Source organism: Rhagoletis zephyria, unplaced genomic scaffold (assembly GCF_001687245.7).
Source record: "Rhagoletis zephyria isolate East Lansing unplaced genomic scaffold, Rhagoletis_zephyria_1.1 Rzeph_scaffold_00313, whole genome shotgun sequence".
Lineage (NCBI taxonomy): Eukaryota > Metazoa > Arthropoda > Insecta > Diptera > Tephritidae > Rhagoletis > Rhagoletis zephyria.
This window is the reverse complement of record NW_016157397.1, coordinates 45,600-73,154: the sequence shown is the minus strand read 5'-3', so window position 1 is coordinate 73,154 and position 27,555 is coordinate 45,600. Positions and strand designations below refer to the sequence as shown.

General features: G+C 34.8%; 3 protein-coding genes across 3 annotated transcripts; 1 reads left to right on the top strand and 2 right to left on the bottom strand.

Annotated features, from left to right (window-relative positions):
* The first annotated feature begins 955 nt into the window (after positions 1-955).
* amos (absent MD neurons and olfactory sensilla) lies at positions 956-2,081 on the top strand. The gene has a single exon (XM_017610446.1). It carries the CDS (start codon positions 1,104-1,106, stop codon positions 1,962-1,964), a length of 861 nt encoding a protein of 286 aa, XP_017465935.1. The 5' UTR covers positions 956-1,103; the 3' UTR covers positions 1,965-2,081.
* A 14,111-nt stretch (positions 2,082-16,192) lies between these two features.
* Positions 16,193-22,460, bottom strand: LOC108358897 (uncharacterized). The gene is made up of 13 exons (XM_017610414.1): positions 22,192-22,460; positions 21,741-21,917; positions 21,196-21,322; positions 20,970-21,129; positions 20,589-20,888; positions 20,276-20,437; positions 20,110-20,215; positions 19,320-20,048; positions 19,012-19,115; positions 18,777-18,869; positions 18,600-18,663; positions 18,414-18,518; positions 16,193-18,309 (listed from the first exon to the last, which is right to left on the bottom strand). The coding sequence occupies exons 2-13, from the start codon at positions 21,895-21,897 to the stop codon at positions 17,711-17,713; spliced, it is 2,706 nt and encodes a 901-aa protein (XP_017465903.1). The 5' UTR covers positions 21,898-21,917; positions 22,192-22,460; the 3' UTR covers positions 16,193-17,710.
* A 3,493-nt stretch (positions 22,461-25,953) lies between these two features.
* On the bottom strand, positions 25,954-27,074 carry LOC108358917 (uncharacterized). The gene is made up of 4 exons (XM_017610445.1): positions 26,874-27,074; positions 26,521-26,814; positions 26,212-26,319; positions 25,954-26,136 (listed from the first exon to the last, which is right to left on the bottom strand). The coding sequence occupies exons 1-4, from the start codon at positions 26,940-26,942 to the stop codon at positions 26,092-26,094; spliced, it is 516 nt and encodes a 171-aa protein (XP_017465934.1). The 5' UTR covers positions 26,943-27,074; the 3' UTR covers positions 25,954-26,091.
* Between the last annotated feature and the right edge of the window lie 481 nt (positions 27,075-27,555).

Genomic DNA, 27,555 nt, shown 5'->3' with positions numbered 1-27,555 from the left:
ATAATGAATAAACTCAATTTATTTGTATATGGAAAAAACCGCAACACCTTTGGCGAAAAAAATTCTAAAAAATCAACGGTCACCTTTAGCCACTTGAAACTTGCACATTGGCAGACTAAAATTGATTGGGCTATAAAACTGTGTATTCAGAAAAATTCTAACACTTCCGAGAAAAAAGTTTGAAATTTATATGAAAATTTGTTGCACTTTTTTGTAGTGTTCTACAAATTGTTAAACTTGGATTTATATGGGTTTTGTTAGAGAAGGAACTATATTTTAATTGAAAATTCTTAAAAATAAATAAATAAACATAAGTGGCACACAATATCACTTTGAAATGGCGTGCTATAGATATGACAGATACTGTACATATGTACATACATACGCACCATGGCTTAACTACAAATTTGCTTATACTACATTATTTAAAAGAAGAGTACAAATGTTTGACATATAAAATAATACACATAATACGATTTTGACACTATAATTTGCAAACACAAAAGCCACAAAAATTCAAAAGAAATCGAAAGTATGAGGAAGAAGCCAAGGAATACATATTTTCCACAAGCCACAAATTGCTTGGTAAAAAGTTGAAACGATCGACACAATTGCAAAGCGGTAGCACTTAAAGGCCTATTACAAATTGAAAGCAACAACATGCAACAAGCAAAGTATTACAAAAGGAATCCACAACAATGGATTTGCAGAAGCAACATTACAAATATTACAATAATACATAATAACAGGCGATTGGTAAGAAATAAATACATACATACCTGTATGTAGATATTCACTATGCGCAAAAAAAAAACCTCTGCGGCAGCATGAAAACAATTAAACGTTTTGACCGCAAGCCAATTAAAGCCGGTGTCCCCAGCAAAACCCACAAGAAGAGAAATACGATCAGGAGCAAACGATCGGCGATTGAGAAAGACAACAACAAAAGGAAAAGATACAAAGCGAGAAGCGTCAACGAATCAGAAACACGGATTGCTTGGCCAGCACCAGGTCAGGTGAGGACAGGTAAGCCAGGAGAATACGAATTTCAGCCAATCAAACCATTTTTACACAGCGCATCCTTAAGGCCGCTGCCACGACGGATGCGCATAAATAGCACACACAGCAACCGAAACGAACACAGTTCTTATTCGTCGTCAAAGTTGTGTAGAGCAGCTAACAAAGCAAAAATAAACAAAAAAAAAAAGCAAATCGAAATGTTAACCAGTGAATATTGTGACACCGACTACTCGTGTTACTCGGCCACGATGCGCCTGTTTGACGGCCACTCGGAAGCAAGTGAAAATTACACAAAAGTGCTCAGTGATAATATGGAGGAGCTTGCGGCTTTGTATGGCATGGCATTCAGTAGCGATAGTCCAGCATTATCATCATCATCGTCAGCCTCTTTGTCATCATCGTCATCGCCACCAGCGTCATCTTTAGAAAATCCACCGGAAATAGTCGACTACGACAACGATTTCCTGAGAGACTTCAAATTCGAACACACAATCGAGAGCACGCAACGTGTATCTGGCATTAAAGAAAATCATAAATTTTGGCCATCCTCCAAATTGCAAAGTGCATTGACGTCCGCGCAACCATTTAGCGAATGTTGGACATCATCACCGTCGGCAGAAGGATCAGAAAAACGAAAAATGCTGGGTAGAACGACGTTTAGAATTGATGCTTCGATGCCACCAAGTCAGCGCCATCTCAACAAAATGTCCGCCATTTCGGCGAATGCGTCTAACTGCGCCACACCGGATGTCCAGCGAAAGCGCCGCCTTGCCGCGAATGCACGCGAACGACGACGCATGAATAGCTTGAATGATGCTTTCGATAAGCTACGCGATGTTGTTCCTTCGCTGGGTAATGATCGGCGCCTCTCGAAATATGAAACGCTGCAAATGGCTCAAGCGTATATTGGCGACTTGGTTAAGCTATTGACGCGAGATTATTAAATTTTTATTTTTTTGTGGGGTAGGGGGAAGCGGGGTTGTTATTTGTAAATTGTAAAAGGTAGAATAATTAGATTTTAATTATAGGATTAGTTTGTTAACTTATTTTAATATTGAAAAAATAAATAAAAAATCAAAAAATATATGTAAATATGCATAAACAATACAAAAAAAAAAACACTTTAGATTTCGGATTTCACCTGCGACAGCCGTGGCCGAGTGGTAAAAGGCACTATTGCCCAGTACGAACCAAGTTAAATACCTGATCAAACTTCGTTGTGGACTTCGGGCATTAAAAGTGTGTTGTTTGATGGCAGCGTAAAATTGTAGGTGCCTTCAATTGTTTGTAAGTATCATGGCGCACACCACAAATTGGAGGGGAACATCGGCTTATTAGGTAGGTAGATATATCCTATCTTCTTGGGGAGTATACACTCCGCGACCGCGACCGCTTCCGATCCCACGTCTGCCTGGGAATTCAAGAAGTCGTACTTTGACTCCAACTTTCTTCAGCTTGTTTGTATATAAATTCTCTAGGTAGCAGCTTGCAGGTGGCATATGCCATACCAATGCGTTCTTTATTAGGAAGAATCTGCTTGGTCGTGCCTTGCCTTGCATGTTCTTCTGCCATGCAGTTTTCCTCTATCACCAAAGTGAGGCGAGGTATGTTTTGCTTGAGCGTTTCGTGTAGAGATAGGCGACAGTCCAGCACAACCTATGAGTAAAATGTGAAAGAGCTTAAAGCTTTGATTGCAGCCTGGCTAACACTAAAAATGAAGGCGTCTCTTCCCATAATTTCGGTTCCGAGCTTCTCAACAGCCTTCTTGACAGATTTTGATTTACACAGAAATTATATATATACAGTGATTCAAACGTGTTGGTTTCTTTAAAATATTCATGTTTTTCAAGTTAACCTTTTTTCATTATTTTTCTATAAAAATATTGTAAAAGGTGGCAAATGCCTAGCACCGTCAGCGAAAAAAAAAATTATTAAAAATCAACGTGATTTTCTAGTTTCAAAATTTGTACTTTGACATACAAAAATTTAATGGGCTATAAAACTGCATACCTAAAATTTTTTCAAAAGTTTGTAATAAAAAGTTTAAAAGTTTTGGGTTTAATTGTTAAAGTTTGTTGAATTTTTATAATTTTGTACGAAGTTCGAAATGTGGATTAAGGTATGTGCTGCTGGTTATGTAATGTGCCAGAATTTTATAAAAAAAATTAAGTTTTATTTTTTGAGCAAAAATTAAAAGTGAAAAATTAAAAAAATAACAATTATTATTCGAGCAATAAATAAAACTCGAAAAATGAATGAAATAAATTTTTTTGAATAAAACTTAAAAAATAAAAGTCAGGCGGGTTCAATTCCTGCTGAAGTCTAGAAAAAGAAGTCTGATGAGGAGATGTATGTGCAGAACTCCGAAATAGCAGCTATAACTTCTACTGCTTAGATTTGTTGTTTTTTTTTCATTTTTCCTAACAAACAAATCGTGGTACCTCCGAAGCCCAATAACATTTCTAAACACAAAATCATTGTCGCTGATGATAGTCTAAATAACAACAAATATGTTGATCTACTCCCTATACAACCAGCATTTCTCAGTCAGTGTGATTTTTCAAGTTAAGATTAAAAAAAAAAAATATTCGTTATTTGCGGTCGCCTAGTTTTTGCGACTCATCTAAAAGCGCACTTTAATGTAAGGATATAGAAGGATATCTCTTTATAGGCATTTTTAAGCATACTCACTTTGAAAGATCCATATTTCTACAAACATACATTCATCCGTCAAATGGCAATTGGGTGCGCGTGGGCGTGGCAGCAGAAGTCAAAACATCAAAACAGTGCGCGCGCGTATCCTTGAAGCCTTCTTAGATTTAGCGGAAGAGCCCAGAAAAAAATCTAAAAAAAAAAAACCCAAAAACATAAGATGAATGAGTAGCAAATTCCGACTTCCGATGTGTATAATACATAACAAATTGCTTCTTACTTGCGGCAATGCAACTCGTGAAAAGGACGATGCGTTTTGGTTTTTGCCCTTTTGCATTAGTTAGGCACACTCGTACATATGTACAGTATTACAAACATACCTCTAACTTATTTAAGAGCATGCGCAAAGGTAATCAGAGTTAATAATACTACTCATACTTAAGTGCATGTGGGCGTTATTTGAGGATTTGAAAATTGATTGCAAACAACAACGACAGCTTACTACCGGCAACGGTGGGTGTGCTCGTTGTCATAGACAGATAGATGGAGTGCAACAAATATTCACAAAGTGATGGATATACACTGAGATGAAAAACGAAAAAAGTTAAATATGTAGTCGTAGTGAATAAAATGTACAGAGTTTTAAATGCACGAGTAATTTTTATTAATATCACAATAGGTTGTCTAAGTTATTTCAAGATGAGATTTGTTTTTTTTTTGAATTTTTTCATACATGTAAACTTATACTGCATATGTACAACTTTTCATATTTATATATGCATAAATATTTATTAAGTACAATATAAAAAATTTAACTTATAATAATAATATTAAAATTTTAATTTTAAAATTTTACGTACACTAGCACACACATTTACAATATGACTTTTTTTATATGCTAATATTTAGGAAGTAATTTTAACGCTAACACTATACCTAAAACTAAATTTAATTCTAATCGTAGTATTTACAGTAATTTCAGTACTTTGGAAAGCGGAGAGGACAACTAAAATAAAGTACTTATGTCGAAGTTCCACTAGGCATTTAAATGACTTAAACTTTATGCTTTATAGCTGTTTCTCACTATGCCATATTTTGACGTGAAAATTTCTCGATACAATTTGACACAGCTTTCTTCTCTTTAATCCATGCCGTTACAGGAAATCTACACGATGTAAGATCTTTTCTGATGAACCGATTTGATGGATTTTAGTCTAATTTGGCAATGTATTCTCAGATGTTTGCCAACAAATAACATAAAATTCGACATAATGAAAAATTGGCAATTAAAATTTTTGGCAATTTAATGCTAAGTGGAAATTCGGCATTAAGGGCCTTAGTACGTCTCATATGTACTAGAGGGCCAGAGGAGGATATATATAATTTTTTTTTTTAATATGAGACAGAAGGATCTATAAAAAAATAAATGCGGTCTTTTACTAAAAAGTTCATTGCACCTACATATGTGACGCTATATATTTTATTAAAAGAATTTTAAAAGGGCGTCCCTCGGGCTATTAATGTTTCGATTCTAGTAACTTTTTTTGAAATGTCAGTTACGCTCTTCTGGTCTTCATGGCCTCACATTAGACTGGTTGAAAAATATCGAATATTTATTTTAATATTTAGTGGTCGCTCATCACGAATTTCCATTTTCCATGTACGTACATACATTCATAAATAACAAAAGACAATTTCGAGCCTTAACCGCCAAAATAACGTAAGCGACATTTTTCTCAAAATTTTATTTTTGATGCAGAAATATTCCTAGAGCATCTATGTAGATGCATTTCTGCATCAAAAATAAAATTTCGAAAAAAATGTCGCTTACGTTATTTTGGCGGTTAGGGCTCGATTTTTTTTCTATTTTGAAAATTTATAACGCGTTTTTAAATGAACTTATCGCAATGAGAGAAACATAAAATTTTGAAAAAAATGTAAAAAGAAAATTTTTGACTATTATTTTTTTTTTTTAATATTTAATTGTAATTATGGTTTCATAAAAATATAGTATATTCTTTAACAAAAACCGTGGCACATTCAATTTTAGAGCAAGTTTGATGGGATGACTTTAGGTTTGCCAACAGTACTATAATATATAGTATTGTACTATTTTTTCAGTTGGCGTGCTACAGTTGTCCACAACATAATAGGAGTGCGATATTTTGGCCAGTTATGGCTATTTGTCTTTTGTTTGTTTAATGTTTATTATCTTATTTTACATTTCAAAGTTTGTATAAAATAACAAAAATTCTTGAAATTTTCCAAAAACCAAAATTTCAAACTTTTTAATCAGAATCTTTAGAAAACACGTATGCAGTTTTGTAGCCCATTTAATTTCAAGTTGGTAAAATGTTTCGTTGAATTATTTTTGGTTGAAGGTGTTTCACGTTTTTTCCATACAAAGTATGTTCGACAATTTTTTTATATATGTCCCCCACTGCCAGCAAAAAAAAAATCGCCAAAAATCAGCGAAATTTTTTAGCAGCTTCAAACTTGCACTTCATTAGACTATAATCAAATGGGCTACAAAACTGCATACCAAAATTTTTTCTGAAAATTCTGATTAAAAAGTTTGAAATTTTGGTTAAAATTGGCATTTTTTTTATAATTTTTGTACAAAAATTGAAATCTCAATTTATTCGGTGTTTGTTGTATACCTAGCTTGACTTTTATAATAAAATAATAAACCTTAAATAAATAAAAAAAAGACAAATAGCCGAAACTGATCAAAATATCGCACTCCTATTCTTTTATGGACCACTGTATATACTGTTGGAAAAAATATAGCATTCCAAAATACCATATTTCTTCAGCTATTTATTTGTTGAAATAAATCTATGATAAATTTTAAAATTTAATAGTTAGTTACAGCGCTAGCTGCTAGGGCTACTGGCTGAATATATTTCAATAATTTGCAAGTAAAAATTTGTATTCTAAAATAATAGTTTTAAATGAAATATTGTTTCAAATAAAAGGTCTATGAATAGAACAAAAGATCAAAAACACTGAGAATGGGTTACCAAATTTACTTAAATTTATTTAATTTTAAATCTATTTCTGCAACTTCGGATTCACAGAAAGAGTATTTTCTATTATGAATGTGAAATGACCGTATGAGAGAAAAAAGCGACCACCTCACTAATAAAAAATTAACTTTGGATTTATATTAATTAAAATTTTCATTTATATTTTTATAAAATAAATGCATAATAAATCAAAAAGATGTATACATAAAAAGCGATGTTTGTCAATTTATTTAAAATTAAGTGCTGCGCTTTTGAAAGGCATCTTTTTTCAATGTCCCGAAAATATTACCCAACGGATTTTGAAAAAAAAGTAATAGTCGATTCGTTTGAACCAGTCTAATGTACAAGCATAAGCATTTGAAATGCTTCATAAATATTTTGTATAAAAAAATTAAAATTTTTAATACATTTTGTACAATAATGGGCATATTGAACAGGTAGCAGGAGAAGAGCTGATTTTTTTTTCACAAGCAGATGCTGACTTTCTAGAAGATTCTATCAACTCAGGTGTGCTGATGCTGCTAGAAGCGAAAAAATCCATCAAGCCAGAAAAATCAAATCAAAAACAAAGTGTCTTAAATTTTTTGTTGAGAAAAATATTTTTTTTTTACGCTCTATGGAGCAAGAGTAACAACAAAACACAACATAGTGTTGCTTTTATTGTAGTGCTACTACCTGTTCAATATGCATTTTACGATATTCGATATGAAAAAAGTTTTAAATTTAATTCCTAACTTTTACTGGACGGAAAAAAGCGAAGTCATCTGTGACCTTTGCACAATCCATTTGATTTGAATTTCTTGGTATTTGATTTTTAGGCCAATGAATTCTGGACACGAATCACGGCAGTCGTGAACGAATCAAATTCGATTCGAAATTTCAATTTGCAATTACGGCTCTCGATATTGAGTCCAATTTTTATATTTAAGTTTTTGTCTCATTCGATTTGAAAATTTGATATCTTATTTCCAATTTTTTAAAGAGCATAGCTTTTTAAATTTTGTGTTTTATTTAATTTTTCACTTCAGATCTCCTATTACCAAATTGAATTGAATATACAAAAAACAACTAACAAAAAAATCACACAAAATTTCAAAGTCTTTCTTTAGTTAAACAGCAACTAAAATAATCCATAAAATCTATAAAGATTCCGGAAAATCCTGAAGGATTCCGAAAAATTAAACACGAAGAATCTCAAAAAGATCCGAAACATAGCGAATAACTTATTTTTATTATCAAAAAATATCAGGCAAAAAAACTTCGCCCTTTATTTCTGTCTTAAACAAGAAAAGGGGTATGTGAACTCCATGTACGGCTTGGTAAAGCGTTAGGCGATTCAGTTACGTACATATGTATGTACTTAAATTGGTTAGGCTACAAATGAAATATTAATTTCATTTCATTTTGTCCGAATCAGTACGCGACCTTTTCATAACCACTCCGGGAATAGTTCAGAACTATTTTAGGCAATTTTCGTGTCTAATTTGGAACTACATCGAAATCATCCCGAACTAGTCTCAAAATTGTCCTGACGTGGTTTTGAAAAAGCCGTGAACTTGGTCTCTTACTAGGCCTAAATTAATCCGAGCTACGTAGAATAGAAATGTTTCTGAAATGTCCTGAACCAGCCCGAAATAGTCCAGAAGGAGTTCCGAAATGAACCCGAAATAGGACTGAATAGGTCCCCAACTAGACCAAACTAAATCATGAACTAGCCCGAAATGGCCCTGAACCAGTCCAGAAATGTGCAGTTGTACACATAAGAAGCAGTTGCTGTTCTCTGCTGGGTTAACGTAAATTTTTCCCGCACCAAGAGATATTTACATTGTTATCATTACAAAATCGTTACTTTGTTATTTTTATTTTTTCCAAAATTTTTAGCCGTTGTAATGGAGACAGCGTTTTTACTATCGATTTCCATTCCTAATTATCTACAAAACCAATTCTGACAATAACGGTTATAGTATGTTTGATAAAATTAAATTTATAAAACCAAAATTATAAAATAATAGTTAAATTAGAGCGAAAAATTAGAAATAAAATATTAAAGTTTAAATTATGAAAAAGATCATAACCGTTACGGTCCCTGAAAAGTATTGATTTCCTTTTAAAATAATAGAAGTCATGAAAATGGATATCGTTTTCTGCAATGAGAGAGGAGGCTAATGTTATCTTCGAAAAATAGGTAAAATTTTTTCGTCTCTTAGATTTCATAACCTAAGGATTTCTCTTAAACTGGAAAAACTTTGGGTCGAAATTGATTTGAATATTTTTGAGTTTTAACATTATGCATCGTCCGAAATCCCCAAATTCAGCCTTATAATGAATTTTCATTCCGTGTGAATTCGTTCACATTTCGCCCATGCAGTTCACCTATTGTATGTAGGTTGAATATTCACCAATCGAAGGACATAGTACACTTCGAATCAGATAAAGCAAGAATCATTTCAAATGCATTTACCCAGAATTTACAATAAGTAATCAACTTTTACCTTAATTATCACAAACAAATTTCAGATCTACTTAGATCTATTTGATTCTAACCCCTTAAATTGTATTTAATGGTTTTGACAGCTGTTATGCCAACTTCGAAATTTATGGCTGAATTTCTTTATTCATTCTGAATGTTTGGAATAAACTTTTCTGTTTATTTATTCTTTAGAACGTTCCTGATGATATGTTGACGTATATTTCAAACGCATTCTGTTTATTCCGGCTGTGAAATGGGATTATCCGGAATGTATAAAGAAACGCAGCCTATATGTGAAATGCCGTTCACTCGAAATCGTTCCACACTCATGATAAAGTGACCCATTTCGTTGAACGAAATTTTAGGAACCTCCAAACATATTCTGAACAAACCAAGGAATATCAAACAGCATTAGGGCAAAAATATTTACTTGTATTTTGTTGTTGCTTAGGGCTTCCCAAGTGTCAAAGAAATTAAGTTTTTAAACATCATATTAGACCAAGTGAAAAATAAAAGAAATTTGAAAGAAAATAAATTTTTTCTTAATAAAACTTTCTTTCTTGCTAAATTTGTTTGCTTCCGAGAGTATTGATCCATCCTTTGTAAAGCCCAGTAATCAGCGCTTGTGCCCCTGAGGTAAGCGGATGTTTCAAAATATGTTTTTTAATCACTTCTTTTTGGCAAATTAGAAATTAAGAGAAAAAATAAAAAACAATATTTGACACTTTACAGACAAAATAATTAAAAAATGAAATCAGCTGATCTGCCGAAGGTCGCCTACGCAGAAAGAAGTTACGCCCTACTTCTCCGCCAACACAAAGGAGGTTTCTGCGTAGGAAGGGTTATAATCCCTAATATTCACCATATTAATTATTCTGCTGAATTTGGGGATTATACTGGTTAAGTCAAAAGCGGCGAAGAGTAGAATGGTGGACCTTTACTTCAGATATTAATTAAATTGAATATTTGTGAGCGAACATCAAATGAAAGCTGAGCAATTGGTTCCAAAGAATATTACAAGGACTGAACATTGGAGGAAGTAGAGTAAATAAATCTACTAATTTATTTATAATTTAATGGGTTTATTTTTAGGTGTTATACAAAAAAATGCACGGAAATAAATTTTCTAATAATTTAAATATTTTTTTCTAAACGACTTTGAATTACTTGGATGTAATTGATTCAAAACATATTAAAAAAATTTAAAAAAAAATTCAGTGCAATATAGAATAACAATAGGGATATCAAATAAAATAAAAAATTCTGAAGAATTGAAAAAGATTACATATTTTAGTGCACTAGAACGAATAGGTATTTAAAAATGTGCTTTTAACATTGTATCCCCGAATATCCTTGAAAATTTTCAATATTTGTTTTTGAAAAAATTATACGTTAAGGATTGATATACACACGCTTATATCCTCAAATTTTGTGCTTCTAATTTTATAAGCGTAAAAAAAAATAAAATTTATGGAAGGGGCATTTTCAATACCTATTCTTTCTTTATTTTTTTTTGAATTCTACAGAATTTGTTCTTTCATTTGGTATCCATATTGTTATTCCACATTGCTGGATTTTTTTAAATGTTTTATTGAATTAAGTTTATCTTTGAAGTTTTAAAGTACTTTGAAAAAAAAAAAAAACAGCCGAGGTCAGAGAGAAAATTCTCTCTCACCCATAGTTTTGTGGGCATAGTGATTGTTTCGCGTGTTTTGGAATTTTTTACTTTTTGTACCACGGTGCTATTATCAGAGTGCAACCAAAGCACCCCCTTTGATATTTTTTTAAGTCAATAGGGTGGGAATGTTTCTGGTGAAACGACAGTTTTTGTTTTTAAAAAGTAATTAGGAAGTTTAAAGCGTAACGTTGAAGAACCTGAAATGTTTCTTATACAAATTTTGATTGTTCAGCAAAAGTTTTCGGTTTTTCAATCAGCTTAAATTGGCTTAAGGCCGTTTTCTCAATTATGTTTTAAAACTTATCTGCCCTTTAAACACAAATTTTGTTATAAAAAAATTTTTCATAGGCAGATAAATTCTGAAGCCTACTTGAGATAACGGCACATAGAAATTTAGTGTGCCATTTATATAATATATATATTCGCGAAACTATGGGTAAATTATATCAAAACTGCTTACTTAGTTTTTCTCTCTGACGTCAGGATTTTTTTAAAAGGACTTTGAAATTTAAAGAGTATGATTATTTCAAAAAATTATTTAAAAACTTCAGTGCAATGTAAGATAACAATATGGGTATCATATAAAAGAAAAAATTCTATAGAATTATAACAGAATAACTTTTTTGGTGCCTAAGGACGAAAGGGTATGGAAAATGTCCTTTACAAATTTTGTCCTTAAATATCCTTGAAAATTTGCAATATATTTGTATGATTTTCTACATTACATCGATTTTTTAAATCTGTTGTAACACAAAGCCGAGGGACCTACAGTTTTCCGCCGACTCCCAACAGCCGATTGTATTTTTATGAGAAGCTGTTTTTCATGGCAGAAATACACTTGGATGTTTGCCATTGCCTGCCAAGGGGCGACTGCTATTAAGAAAAAACTATTTTTCTGTTTTTTTTTTAGCGATGTTGCTTTGACCAGGGCTTGAACCCAGGCCCTGCGGAGTGATAGCGCGCACTGCTAACCACTACACCACAGCGGCCGCCTCCACACTACTTCAACTAAAAACCTAACTCCTTCTAAAAGTTGGGAAGTGCTTTAGGGGGTAGGAAATGCTTCTTACTGCGGCCCCACATTAAGCCTAGACTCCTTTCAGTTCTTCTGTGGATGGCATCACCATTTTCGTGTATGTGGTCGAGTCGCCAAAGTGAAAGTGATAATTCGCCAGAGATGCTGTTGCAGACTCCAGTGTCCTGTAAGCATATAGTAACCTCAGTTGCTGTTTTGGTGAGGCTGATTAAATGTTGAAATCAGGGACCGAAAATAACCGTTAAATACCAAGAATTTATTCAACAGTTCTATTGTGCTTGAGGCCGTTTTCAATGAAAACTGTTGCTTTTTGTTGCTTTTTCCAGTTGAAGAAGTCTGGTGATGAGATGTGGTGATCTCCGAAATAGCACCTATAACTTCTAACAAAAAGTAAATTGTTGGTTTTTCCGCAAAAATTTTTATTAAAAACGGCCTCAAGCTCAATAAAATTGTTGGATATAATTGTTATAAAACCATAAACCAAGACTCTATTTTGAGGTCATTGCAAATTCGCTATTTTGCGATTTTTTTAAAATCAAAAATAAGTGTTATTTTTGATTTTTATTTTTTCGATAACTTTTAAGTCTTTTATAATCTAAAAAATGAAATCTGAAAGTGACGGTTATAATATGATCGATTAAAAAATTATCAAAAAAATAAAAATCCAGATATAACAATTATTCTTGATCGCAAAAATAAAATTCATAACATAATGGTTAAATTTGATCGAGCTTTAGTATAAGAGATTATAACAGTTACGGTACCTGAAATCCCTTCATGTTATAGTAAACAAAAACAAAAAATCACTTTTATTTTATTTTCGGACCTTCAATCAAATCAATTAATTTTTATACGGCGACATGAATCNAAGGGGCGACTGCTATTAAGAAAAAACTATTTTTCTGTTTTTTTTTTAGCGATGTTGCTTTGACCAGGGCTTGAACCCAGGCCCTGCGGAGTGATAGCGCGCACTGCTAACCACTACACCACAGCGGCCGCCTCCACACTACTTCAACTAAAAACCTAACTCCTTCTAAAAGTTGGGAAGTGCTTTAGGGGGTAGGAAATGCTTCTTACTGCGGCCCCACATTAAGCCTAGACTCCTTTCAGTTCTTCTGTGGATGGCATCACCATTTTCGTGTATGTGGTCGAGTCGCCAAAGTGAAAGTGATAATTCGCCAGAGATGCTGTTGCAGACTCCAGTGTCCTGTAAGCATATAGTAACCTCAGTTGCTGTTTTGGTGAGGCTGATTAAATGTTGAAATCAGGGACCGAAAATAACCGTTAAATACCAAGAATTTATTCAACAGTTCTATTGTGCTTGAGGCCGTTTTCAATGAAAACTGTTGCTTTTTGTTGCTTTTTCCAGTTGAAGAAGTCTGGTGATGAGATGTGGTGATCTCCGAAATAGCACCTATAACTTCTAACAAAAAGTAAATTGTTGGTTTTTCCGCAAAAATTTTTATTAAAAACGGCCTCAAGCTCAATAAAATTGTTGGATATAATTGTTATAAAACCATAAACCAAGACTCTATTTTGAGGTCATTGCAAATTCGCTATTTTGCGATTTTTTTAAAATCAAAAATAAGTGTTATTTTTGATTTTTATTTTTTCGATAACTTTTAAATCTTTTATAATCTAAAAAATGAAATCTGAAAGTGACGGTTATAATATGATCGATTAAAAAATTATCAAAAAAATAAAAATCCAGATATAACAATTATTCTTGATCGCAAAAATAAAATTCATAACATAATGGTTAAATTTGATCGAGCTTTAGTATAAGAGATTATAACAGTTACGGTACCTGAAATCCCTTCATGTTATAGTAAACAAAAACAAAAAATCACTTTTATTTTATTTTCGGACCTTCAATCAAATCAATTAATTTTTATACGGCGACATGAATCATTTATAATTGGGTTATCGCTACTGAGCCCACTGGGCTGGAAGCAAACACCGGCATGTTAAGGTATTTACATCTCCTGCTTGAACAATTGCTTCTTCAAAAACTGAAATATATGTACATACAGAGCAAAGCACATTAAACAGGTGGTATCAGTAGAGCAGCTGATTTGATTTATTNGCAAAAAGTCTAAATTGTTAAATCCATTTGCATGTGAAACCTTTTTCCATACAAAACAAGCGATTGAATACCAACTTTTGGAACGTTCGCCCAACTCAGCACCAAATTGACAAAAAAACTGACTTAAAGCTTAAAAATTATTATTTCAAAAAAAAAATTTGAATTTAGATTAAACTTTCCAGAATTTNCCAAATTGACAAAAATGGACTTAAAGCTTAAAAATTATTATTTCAAAAAAAAAATTTGAATTTAGATTAAACTTTCCAGAATTTTTATAATTCCTGCTCAAACTAGGAAACTTTGTTTTCCACATTTGTTTAGAAACAAAAATAAATATTAAATAAACAACAGAAAAATAATCAAAACTTGCTAATATGTGGCGCCCCTATTTACTTTTCCACCACTATACATGCAGATATTTGAATTTGATCTCAGCAACAAAGCCTTTTGCTCATATACTATAGATTTGTAATATTTTTTGCAATATTTGTATCCTTTAGCATAAAAAAAAAAATTGAACCATTTGAACCAAACCGAACCGCACCGATTTTAAATAGTTGCATTTTACCATACCACCTACTATCCACATCTTCAACGAAACCTTCAGCACGCAATCAAGGTTGCTATTTGAGAGCTGTTCCTCAGGAAAGGTATTCGAACGTTTTTTCGTTTTTACCACCAATTTGGGTGAGGAAATTTTTGCAAAAACTTTTATCACCATTAGCTGCAAAAATGTTCAGACCAGGTGTGATCAACAAGAAGACAACAGCTCCAAACATAAGAGTCGTATGTGTGTGGGGTGGTGCAAAGTTAGGCACACTGCACTAAATTTTAAATGGATTTTTAAATTTCACTACTACGCATTTATTGATAGTGAAATCAAAAGTTGACTTCCACTAAGAACAAACAGGCTTTGTGGTATTGAAAATTGCAATTTGCCCAATTTGCCCGAATAGGGTGGAAAAATCAAGTTGGAGTTCAGGCATTTTGAATTGGTTTTCAAATTCGCCCGATTAAAGTCAGAAATAGTCAAGCATAAGCTCAAAGGAAAACAAGGTCTGGTCGACAAAACAGTACCAAGCCTAATTCATCTGAATTTGAGGCCTCGATTACCTCGAGAAAGTGCACAGAAATTAATGCTATGCGTAATTTATATAAAATCATGAAATGATTCTAAAAGTTATCGTAGACGCGTTTCTACTAATAGCCTGTATCTAGCTATAGATTTTGCCCACATTCATAAAAAAAGAATTGATTTACTTTTATAATAAATTTCGCTGTTTCTATCTAAAATTCTTAGTTTTTAACCGACTTCAAAAAGAAGAGGTTATCAATTTGACGGAATATTTTTTTTTTACATATGGCAAAGCATAACTTTGGACCAATTTAACCGATTTCTATAATTATTATTTTTTTTTTTTAAGGATAGGTGGCACCTCAGAGGTGGTTAGATCCGGTCGTTGGATCATGAAGAAATTAACGGTACTCTTAAATTTTTATTGAAGTGGATTTTGTTTTTTGCTTAAAAATTACTTGTTATTTTTTCTATTTTACTGGTTCGAAAAAAAATAGATAATAAAACCTTGCTAATATTAAGATAACGATGCAAACCCAAGCGCTTACTCGAATTTTCTTTACCCCAAGCATAAACAGTTAAGCCATTTTGATTAAGAAATACACTTTTGTCACTGCCGTACCTTAGCTGCATCAAAGCTTTCTATTTACATACAATGAAATTGTTTCTTCGGGGGAATCCGGGTTCGATTGCTCAGTCCACAAAAATTTCTGTATGAAACCGCTTTTGCCGCTGCTCTTCTTTCCATGGCAACGATTCTTTCGCCTTCCGCTACGAGCTCCATCAGAGTGAGAACCGAATGAGAAATCTTTTTTCCATGAATAAGTTGTAATAGTACGCTGTTGCATCAGAGTGAGGACCAAACGAAAAAGCACTGTCTTCATGAAATTGCTGTTGTTGTAAAGGTGCAACAAAAATCGCCACAATCTTTGGGCGAATGTTGGTGGAGCGATATACTGCCGTGACGACTTGCTTCTTCATGAACGCATTTGTGGTTTATTTGATTTGTTTCCATAATCGTTGAGAAGAACGTAGTTTTTGAAAACAGTGATTTTGTCAGACGCAGTTTAGCCACGCTTAAATAATTCTTCTGCTCCTTTTTTTATTTTATTGTTTTTGCTTTAGTTTGAATAAATTCAACGCCTCCAAGTAATGCAAACACTTTATTGTTAATTTTTATTTGATAAACATTCATATTTGTTAACTCTATGTATTTTGTGAATTGTTGTTGTAGTAGTAGGGGGAGGGTAGGTAGTCGAGGGTAGCGATAATTATCAAAAGAAAAAAATATATAAGGAAAGAATCAAATGTGAAATGTGAAAGGATTTGAATTTTTGGATGCTGTTGTGTGCGAATAGTTTCCTGTTTTACTCTCGATTTTCGTTAATTTCTTAAGGCGCACCTCCAAAGCATGCATATCCATATGCGTGCGTTTGATATTTTACGCATAGAAGTAGAAATATGTATATGCAGCTATTCTGCGTTTTATGCGATGTTACGCACGATCTATCAATCTTGTTAGCTACGCACATACAGTGGCGTTCAAAATAATAGCAGCAAAATTCAAAATGATGCTGTTGGCAACTTATCCTTATTTATTTATTGTTGATAATTTTCATTTAAAATATGGGTCGATCTATATTAGATACCAGCAGCATCATTTTGAATTTTGCTGCTAGTATTTTGAACGCCACTATATTTTCGACCGGTTTGTCAAAAGGACGCACAAGAATATCACTGCTAGGGGGAACCGCCTTAATTGTTGTCAGCTTGCAGGTCATTGCCACATTTCAAAATAACATAAAACCTATGTACAATTTCGATTAAAATTTGTATGTAGGATGATTTGTTATTGTAATGGTTATAGAATTTCAATGAAAAATGAAATTTACCACACTTCGGGTGCGCAAAAGTAAAGGCAACAAACAGAGTGTACTCTAAAAAATGTAGTAATTTGTTAACCTCTACCAGCAAATTGTATAAGTTGCGAGCTTTTAGCTCTAACTCAAGAGAAATTATGATAGTCGAAACAAGGCAGGGAATCTCCTTTTGGATTTTGGAAAACAGAAAAAATATGAGTATGCTTTGCTCTGCCAACATTAATCGCTGGTAGAGTTACGTTGCGCTCATATCGAATATCGTAATTTAAACATAATATAGCACTAAAGTTAAACATAATTAGTACATTAGAACAGTAAAAATATGTTTTAGTACTTAAATGTACATACATGTGGTTGTATATCGTATGCTAGCTAATGAAGTTGTGCAGTTGTAATTAAATTATGTTTCTATAAGTAGCGTTTAGCCAGTTTGACTGGACGTAAGCGCGCATGCGTTCAATGTTGCAGAGCTCTCTTATAATTGTCGCCTACTACAGTCCTAAGCCACCCATTTTCTCTTTTTTGATTCGAACACTTTGCTTTCAGTACAAAGCAATTTAGCGCGCACTATTCGCCCAGTCAATCTCGCATGGATTTTCATCATATATATGTAACATAATTTATGTACCATACTTAAACTAAATATTACCAGCTATTTGAAATTTTTAAAGTTCTTTAGTTTCCAATCTTCATATAACATTCTGTAAGAATGTAAGAAAAAAATATAGCTTTCTGCTCATCTCTTTACATTTTAAATATTTCATTTGTAAGTGTTACATTAAAATTATAACCACGCTTGATTACCGCGAAATTTACCACGAAAACCGCCTCGCATTCCACCACCTCTGCCACCGCCGCCACGATTGTAGTAGGGGCTGCCGCCATGACCGCCGCCACGTGGGGGACGTGGAAATCGTTCGTTACGAAAATGATTTTGTTGCGGTGAATTGCCCCAACCAGGACCGCCACCTCCTCCACCACGACCGCCACGATAGTTAGCATTCATAGGGAAATTACCAAAGGGCAAGGGGAAGGGTGGGCGCGGAGGCGGCGGCACATTACCGCCACCACGGCCATGGCCACCATTATGCCAAGGCGCTTGATTCCACATTTCTTGCTGTTGCTGGTGCTCTTGCATTTCCATATTGATGCCTATATTTTGTGGCTCATAAGTTGGCATGTTGATTTGATCTAACTGGTTGCTGTCCCAGACCGGTTGTGGCACATATTCGGGCGGTGTTTCCAACAATGCTGGCCTCACACTAACGGCACTAAGCTGCTCTTCTTCATTTAGATCCTTGGATGTATCGAGTAGTGATGCATCACCACTGCCTATCGATTGCTGTGAACTATCCAGCTGGTCGCTTGTTTGCTCATTCACCTCTAAAGGAGGCGATCAGTCAGGAAAGCGGCATTGAGAAAAGGCAAACAAAAAATTATGAATGTAATAAAAAATATTGAAACTATGCAGTTTTTAGAAAGCAAACCTCTCAAAATTTCATCAAGATCCTCATCGGACATGTCCATATCGATAACCATATCGGAGGGATCATAGCGCGCACTACCAGAATCTTCTTTGTCCGATGACGAGCCTAAAATATATGGAGCAGATGAGGAGTTTGGGGATCATTAAATGATTTACTTCTCGTTAAGGAATTCATATTTATACGTACTGGCATTGTTTTTTTGCGGAGAATTCGTCTTCTTCTGAAAGCTAGGAGGCGGCGGCGCCATCAACTGCAAATTAAAGTTAATTATTTCGACTTAAATGTGCGGATGGAACTTATAAGAGTAGAGGTCTTTATTGGCAATATATAAAAAGAAAAAAATATGTGTAGTCTGGAACTTACGCCAGGTGGTTCCGCATCTGATGAATCTAAAGCAGGTACCGGCATTGGCAGCGCACGGTAATCCACATCGCCTGTTGTATTGTCAAGAAAACTCTAAAATGCAGTAAAGAAAGGAAATAGTAAAAAAGCATTTGCTTGATTTAATTTACGAAGTAAAACTGCTCTCGATAAATTTTTTGCTCATTTCTAACGTTCTGATTTAAAAGAATACGCTAAAGCAAAAAGCTTGACTTACCGCATCCTGTGAGAGCCATGATTTTTTGTCACCATCACTTCCACCCGGCGAACCGGTCAACGAAATCAAATTTCTATGATCGATATCCAATTGACGTGTTTTATCTGTAAACAAACAAAAATTACTATTAAAAGAGGAGCAGCTGTCATAAGAGTTGTGGCTACACCACCAACCCCGAAACCGGATTGATATCGGGATTAGCATTTTCATATTAAACAAGTTTTACGCTGTTACAACAATTATATAAAATTAAATAACAACAATCTTGCAATTTGAAGGAAAAATAATAACCCAATACCACCACCAACCTTTACTCAGCCCCAATTTAACACCTAAATCCACAGCGGGCAGATCGAATGCTGGCAAATGCAATGTACGATGATCAACATCTTGTTGTGATATCAAAACATTGCTTGTATGATGCTCATTATATTCTATAGTCGCGGCAATGCTGCTACTAGCCTCACGCTCAAAGTGTGGCGGTGAAACGGGTGTATCTATGCTTTCAGGCGTGTAAGATGAGTTAGATAAATTGGAATTATCCATTGATGTCCACGACATATTCATATTCCATGTGGAATTAAAATCATCATTGCCATTATTAGGTCCACGCGGCGCTCCACCCATGCCACTTCGTCCACTAATGTTATCCAATGGATTAATATTTGGCATTGGCGGAGGTGGCATTATGGGTTGCGGCCCGGCACTCGGATTGGCGACACCAACACCGCCACCATTGCCACCACCATTGTAACCGCTGTCGGGTGTATAACTGGGATTATACTCATGATTTAAGCCATTGTTTCCACCAAATAGTGTTGATGTAGGTGGTGGTAATAAACCGCCATATTGCTGCGCTGAGCGTGCAAGTGAGGAGTAACCCGATTCTACAGGCGGCACTGGCAGGGGATTCAGACCAGGTATGGAAATGTTGCTGCCACTTGAATATGGGGTTAATGGCTCAGGTTTGTAATACTCCGTGCCGGAGCTGTAGCTTTCATCGTCCGAACGTGAACCTATTACTTCAATCGGCTGACCTATGTAAATTTAAAGAAACTTTTATATGAAATAACTTTGTGAGTTTACGTTTTCACTTACTTGATTTATTGGAAGTGTTATCATCACGCTTAAAATCATTTATGTCAAATGGTAATTTACCATCCAAATAACTTGAGTACCCATTTATTGAATTTTTAAATAGATTCTGTAAGGATATGTTTAAAAAATTAATATACAAATAGTGATACCAGAACGATTAACTTACCATTGAGATCGGTGATTGGTCATCAGGCAGAGGCAGATCTGCATCTGGTTCCGGAGACGGTGCATTTATGTCGGGCGATGGTATGGGACTAGGCAAGTTTGGTGTGATTTCATCCAATTTCTTCTTGACAAGCTTTATGCGACTGCCGAAATTTTTGTAGGCCTAAAATGATATCAATGAAAGCAGAATATGACAAGCCTGGCCAACAGAGGGAGAGAGATTGATAAATATTTTGCGCTCAGTTCAGTATTGGCTATTTTCGATATTTGTCGTCCTCAGACTAAGATGCATTTAAAAAAATATATCCACTTACACTAACTACCACCTTTACTTCGCCTCGTTGATTTGCATAGAATTTAATGGCTGTGTCAATGTTACTTAAGACAGCTTTGCGTGTACGAATTTCTGCTTGCAAATGCTTACTATATGCCTCAGCGTATGTGGTATAACGTTCGATTTCCTTTTCAATGTCATCTGAATGGCTTTTATCCTTTATTTGTTGCTTTATGACCTCGATATCACAATTAGGCGCCTTAGGCAGTTTTTTAAAACTGTTATCAGTCGCCAAAGACAGCTCGACACATTCACGTATGTTAGCAATGAATGGACCATTCTAGTAAGTAAAATTGAGCAAGATATAGAAATTTGATGCAGATATGGTAAATTTTTTTTTTTTTGCTACTGCAACACGAACCGTATAGTCATCTGCTGAATCAGATACAACTGCTTGTGATTTCTTTGGTGGATTTATATTGAGCAAGCCAGATAAATCGCTTATATATTCCTCACTGTAAATGTCGCGCTGTTCCCAAATGCCGAAAATACGCAAAATCTTGCCTTTTACCTTTTCATCTCTGGAATGAAAGTGATGAATTAAGTTTAAAATTCATTAAGGTAGAAATGTGCGTGCATATACTTACCTCACCATAGTTGTCGCTCGTTGTAGCGCTGTGGCCCAACTTTCCACAAATTCATAGCGTTTCCTTTTGCTATTTTGTATGACATCGTTTGCCAAATAGAATAGAGTTAGTCTGTGTTCCACGCGTACTTTATTCATAAAAGATATAAATACGTATTTTAGGATTGTAATAATAGAATTCATGAATGCATAATAAAAATAGAACTTGTCGAGTAGTTCCATGTCAACTTAGGAAATAGACTTTAAGACACTACTAGCTCAAAAATGATTTGGGTTTGTTGTTGTTGTTGTTGTAGCAGCATACAAATTCCCCAAAAACTTTTTGCGGAGTGTTGCTGGAGTGACAGTCCTTGGCCAGATATATATTTGGGTCGACTGGGGACTGTCGTGGGAACGTGAATTTGGGTTTCGCGTCCTACGCTGTCACTATACTGTCAATTGCATTTAGATTGCTATTGACTTACATGATACCCATCCATCTCTGTTTTGGAACAATCAGGCTATTCGTGTAGCTATTTTATTAAAATATAATAATGTTCATAATACCTCTTTTGAATACATTCAACCAACAGGTTACAATCTTCTTATGATGTGGACGCTGTTGTAGACACCATGCCGACAACTGTTGTATGCCCTCTTGTGTATCTTTGAGCGCCTCCAAGCGTGTCTCGAAAAATTCTTCATCAAATGTGTCAGCACTCATTTCTTTAGCTCATTTGTTTGCTATAGCGATATGCAAAAAACTTTTCAGTTGCCACTGCGTTTAGCACACGCGTTTATAAACAAAACAATAAATAAAAAATCGAATCTCTTATAGCACTTTACGCGCGTTTTCCTCGTTACTCCCCGTGAGTAGCAAGCAATTCACTTATTTTTTCTTTTTGTTGACATTTTCTTGTTGATAGTTGTGCATTTGCGAACGATGTAACAGTGAGAATTTCAACGCTCCACCAGGAGCAGGCACGACCCGACAACCCTTTATCGTATTTTCACTTGCCTTGCAGCACCCTTTCACTCTTTACTTCACCACAACTGATATATATTTTTCTATCCACATTCACGACGCGTTTTTCACGCTTAAATTTTAACAATTTCCAGCACCCGCGGCCACTTCAATTTGTTGCAAAACCAAACTATTTTTGTTGGGAAAACTTTTTCACCAATTTTTATTTATAAAATTGCACTTTAAACGTGAGAAAATAGAAGGAAAATATTTTGCACAATCCACAAAACTAGAAAAATTGTAGCGCCATGTTTCCTGTGTGCCTTTTGACAGCCGGAGAACAAAACTAGCAAGGTTGCATTTGATATTATTGTGCAATCTTTTCGCACAGTGTAGTTGGTGGAGACTTGCGAAATGCCAATAATATTGAAGAGACATTTTAGTTTGTAGATTTTCAGTATAAACCGGAAATGCGGACTGTTAAAAGGGACATAGAAAATTATCAGTTTTGAAAAGAGTTAAGTTTATTAAAAAAGAATCAATGCGCTGGTAAAATAATAAATATTAAAAGTATAAATTATTACGCAAGCTGTCATCGTAGATATATATGTACATACATACATACTTCGCTGATTGATTATCTCCCGCCATTTTTTGACATTTCCTTTAGTGATATGAAACTTCCGTTCCTTTGTGCGCATTTAGTGAATTTTGCATAGTATAAAACACTTTTATTTAAATGTTATAAGTAAATAGTTGTAGAATATGTTGAAAAAAGGTGTGTGTTTGCGCTAATTGCAACAGTGAAGTGTTTCTGTATTTGTCTTCTTTTTCGTATCGTTGCTTGTTGATATTCTAACGTGTCGTCGCGTTCGTCTATAAATTATAATCATTTATTTTGCTTACGTAAAGAAAACCTAATCGATTTATGAATTCATCCTTTTCTACAACTGTGTGTACCCTATCAAAAGCATTGAGTTGCCATGCAAGTGCTTAATTTGTGTTGATTCCACATCTCCAGCAACTTCCGCCCTCAAATTATTTCTTGGAATCGCAGTCATGGATAACGGATCTGTTCCGTTGTAAGTGTAAGCTGCTTGCGCATCGTTTGCAAATGTATGTTTCGATAAAGGTGGTTATATCGTAGCTGAGGTAAGGTTACATATATGCTCTAGGAATCGATGATTTACGAAAATAGCGTATCTACTATTTTTCTAACAAAATTCGATCGATTGCCTACTACAGCATACTTATTTTTTTAAGTGAATAAATATTCGAGCGGCAGCGAACATAATAACGTTATAAATCAAAGAAAAACATCAAAAAATATATATATAAATAGTCCGGGCGATCTCCGGATAGCCAAAAACCAAAAAATTACTCTTTTAAAGCGGCTCTCAACAGCCCGAGAATCAAGCAAAGAAACACAAAATGGATAGTTTCGTACAGTTTCGGACACCGGTGGACTAGCCAAAAAAGAACCTTTTATGTGCAGAAAAGAAATCTAAATACCATATTATTTATTAATAGCCAATGGGCCTTATAAATAAAAATGAAGCAATTGCTTTTTCTTAAAATTTCAGACCTTTTAATTAAATTTTTTTGAATAAATAGAGTAATAGGTCTGAAATTTAAAGAAAAAGTATTTGTAGTTTTTATTCATAAGGCACAATAACTCACTTTCGCACTAAGTAAATACATATAATTTTTTTCAATAAAGTTTGCTATTATAATTTTTTATAGATTGCATTTATGTACAGATGTATGTACATATCTGCTCCAACTAGTTATAGTCTCGCAATCGTTTACACTTTTTTCCCTATTCCCAAGGAAAACCCAGAAAATAGATTTGGCATTCAACAGATTTAAGCCGCTCTGCCGCAATGACTGTCCTTTGGCTCCCCGTGCGGATTCATTGCCATTCTAATCAAAGCAATGAAATAAGTACTTGTATTCTTAAATAAATCTATACAGGTCAAAATTAAGCCCAACTATGTTCTACTAAATTATAAATTATTGTATATTAAAGTACTCTAATACATATATATATTCTTTCCCTTGCTGTGCATCCCCTCCATCGTTTACTCCAGCAAGGTGCTCAAAAAACGTTATTCTTAAATTTTTCAAATTTTTCTTATGATGTTTATAACGGACCAATCGCCTTTTTACTAAGCCATTTTCGATGAAAGACTGCAATGGCGAATTTTGGTTGGGTATGTGCCCATTGGTACACCTATTTGAAATCTAGTTCCAAATAAATTAAATTCAGTAATTCCCATCTTCAAGTTTGGATCGAACGGAGGAGCTATAACTTTCATTGGCTTAGTCTTTACTTACTTACTACTCAACTTGGGTATTATTGTGTCTGTAAATTCCCCAACGGGATCATTTATGAATGGTTTAAAGTACTAAGGCGGCCCCTGAAACCTTCACTTAGCATGCTGTTTAGGTTCGGAAGTCTCATCGCACTCCAACAAGCCGTTTTCCAATGGGTATGACCACACAGACCAAACTGTGGAGCAGATTCTGCATATGAGATAATCGCTTCCACCCCAGTCCACCCGTTGATCGTCTGTATTGTTTACAGCACAGGAAGCTTCAGGTATATTGGAGGTATCGGTGTTAGCCTGAGTCCTGATTCTTGGCAGAAAATAGATGCACAGCTAGAGTAAGCTAAGTTTAGGGACCTCTATAAAACTTGTTGAGAACCCTTCACCTGCATACACGCAAATCTACATTTTGGGCACTTCAGCTGAGTTAGTTACCTTAATTGCTGCACCTTGAAAGTGTTGTAAATTGAGTGACACCACTCCGTTGCCTCATCGTCAGTCGACGCCTTTCTATCTCGGAAAGAAAGTATAGTCGCTAAATTTGATATCAGTGTCTAACTATCTGCAATATGGCCACCTATATCGCTTGCAGTTGCTAGAGAGCTCATAGCAATGCCATCATCTCACAACCATTTTCAGCGGTCGCCCTATTTGCTGACGTCCTCGTAACCTCAGCTCAGGTCGCCTTTGTGCCATGTAAGACATTTTTGTTGGCTGGTTCTGCCATCTTTTTGGAGAGAACCGTGTTCCCCAAACGATTTCTCTTTTTACAGACCCCCAGTGAAGCAAGTTCCAGCTTGTTCTTGGCCATGGATAGTGTAGCTAACTTCTTCGATTCTCTGACACCTTCCGTTTCTTTTCGTGAAAAAACTTTAAAGGTAGAGTGAATTGAGAGCTCAAAGTGACAGTTATATAGAAAGATAGATGCTCATAAAAGGTACGCAGTGCGACCTAATGGATCTATTGTGCCTTTAACTCATCACAACTCTTCATTTATTCACAAAATCTGCAGAATGTTTAGAAGAGCTCTTGGAGATTTGACTTCAGTGATAATCCTCACCTTAAATCCACAGGCAGTTTAATATGCCTGCCCCAATGAATTCCCAGGTTTGGGAGTTACTCCAAGCCATTTCGAGATCGGGAATTACCCTTTTGTGCTGGTCGTATTTTCATGGCTTAAATTCATCTCAGGATATTTAGGCTACACACCCAAGAATTGCATGCTAGACGCTTGCACACTATTAGTGCCCTCGCAGCTTTTGTTGGGGTTGCATCAACATGAGACTTCCACAGATGTTTAGACTGCAGGATTATGTTCTTCATGCCTGAAACATTTCTTCTTCGGGTAAAAGGTACGATGGTCATCTCAGATGTCAGACACATACCAACAATTTCCAACAATTGTTTTTACCTCCAGAATGTGCAATGTGAATGGATGTACGCAATGCTTAAGAATCACTTACTAAGATTGAAAAGATAAACACTATTTCAGTTTGAGATTAATTTTATTTAAGCTATGGCTTCAATAGAGCATGCTGAATAAATTTAATTAAAATTTGCTTCTTAATTTAATGCAACAAACATTTGCAAATGTATTTATTTGGCTTATTATGCAGTAATTGCTTTAGCTCTTCGTAATCTCCATCTCAATGTGGAAACAAGATTTACCCTTTAAATAAGAGAGAGAATATTGCTACAAACGTGGCAAAAAGAAATAAAATAAAATACAAAAACAAAAACCTACTGTATCATGAGTTATCTCCGAATCCATAATTAGATTGCCCTTGGCCATACCCAACATGGCCTTGTATTTCGACAAGTCAACGCGGTGATCGTTTGCGCAGATTTTCTCCTAGCGAAATGAGAGTATTGTGGTATGCAATATTTTACAGTACATTCTTTATCTTAAAGCTTTGAACAGACGGCAGCGTTGATCGGGATTAACTGGGACTTAATCCGGATCAACTGCAGTTAATTCCCGAGTTGATCCGGATCAACGCTGCCGTCTGTTTAAGCTCTTAGATGATAAGTATAAACTTGTCTAAGCGCTTACCTCTGGCACTGGGCAACTAGCTGGGGCGCCGAAGAGCTTCAGCATATCCTTTGCTTCGTTCGGCACATGTTCGGCGGCAGCACACAAGTCGAATTTTCCCTCTTTCAGCACAATGCCATCCTTTTGCAATTTAAACTGCGACACGGCGGTATTGAAGGCCTTATTCATGACGCAACCTGACGGCACAATTTCGCATTTCTTATTGAGTTTGACTGAAAAATCGTCATCTAGCGTAATGATCGCGTCCGCTCCTGCGCAATTTTCCGCTTTTATCATACGCGCCTTGTAGCCGTTCTGTTCGAATGTTTCGAATTGAATCAAATGATGTTTTAAAGGTTAAATATTGCACTTACGCAAGCCAAGGAAATTTCCATAGCAACGGCTAGGATTGTCAGAAATAGAGGACACTTTGCTACAGCCATATTAATAGTAGCTACAATTTTCCACTTTCCGGTCAATATTTAATGCAGAATGCTAAATAGTAGAGAATTAAATTCGTCAAGCGTGCAGCAATATTTATACGCTGTGGTAGAAGTGTAGATTTTTGAATAGCTTTTACTCGGCAACAAATCACTAGTAATTATTTTGAAATTATACGACACTTTTAAGTATTGCAATCGCTGATCGTTCGGGTCAATTGCGCATGCTGATATGAATGGGAAACGTTGGCGTACTCATTAAGCGCACTTTTGAAACTTTGTTTTTTTTTTGTTACTTTTCGTAAAATTTTTCAGTAGTTATTAAATATGGAAATTTAAATATTACACATTGAACTATTAAAAGCGGAATAAATATATAAATATGAACAGCATGACATTCCAACTGATCGATCGTGTCGATAGTATACCATTTTGCTACTAAATTGCCAACACGCAAACGACTTTTAGATTACCGTTACATAGATAGCATAGAATAGCTCGTTGCTAAACCAGGTTTGCATGCGCTAACAAAGTTTTTGTGATTCTACCTTTAGAATCTAGTAAGATAGTCATTTTTTACAGACACAGGTGTCAGTCATTTTACAATATTTATTAG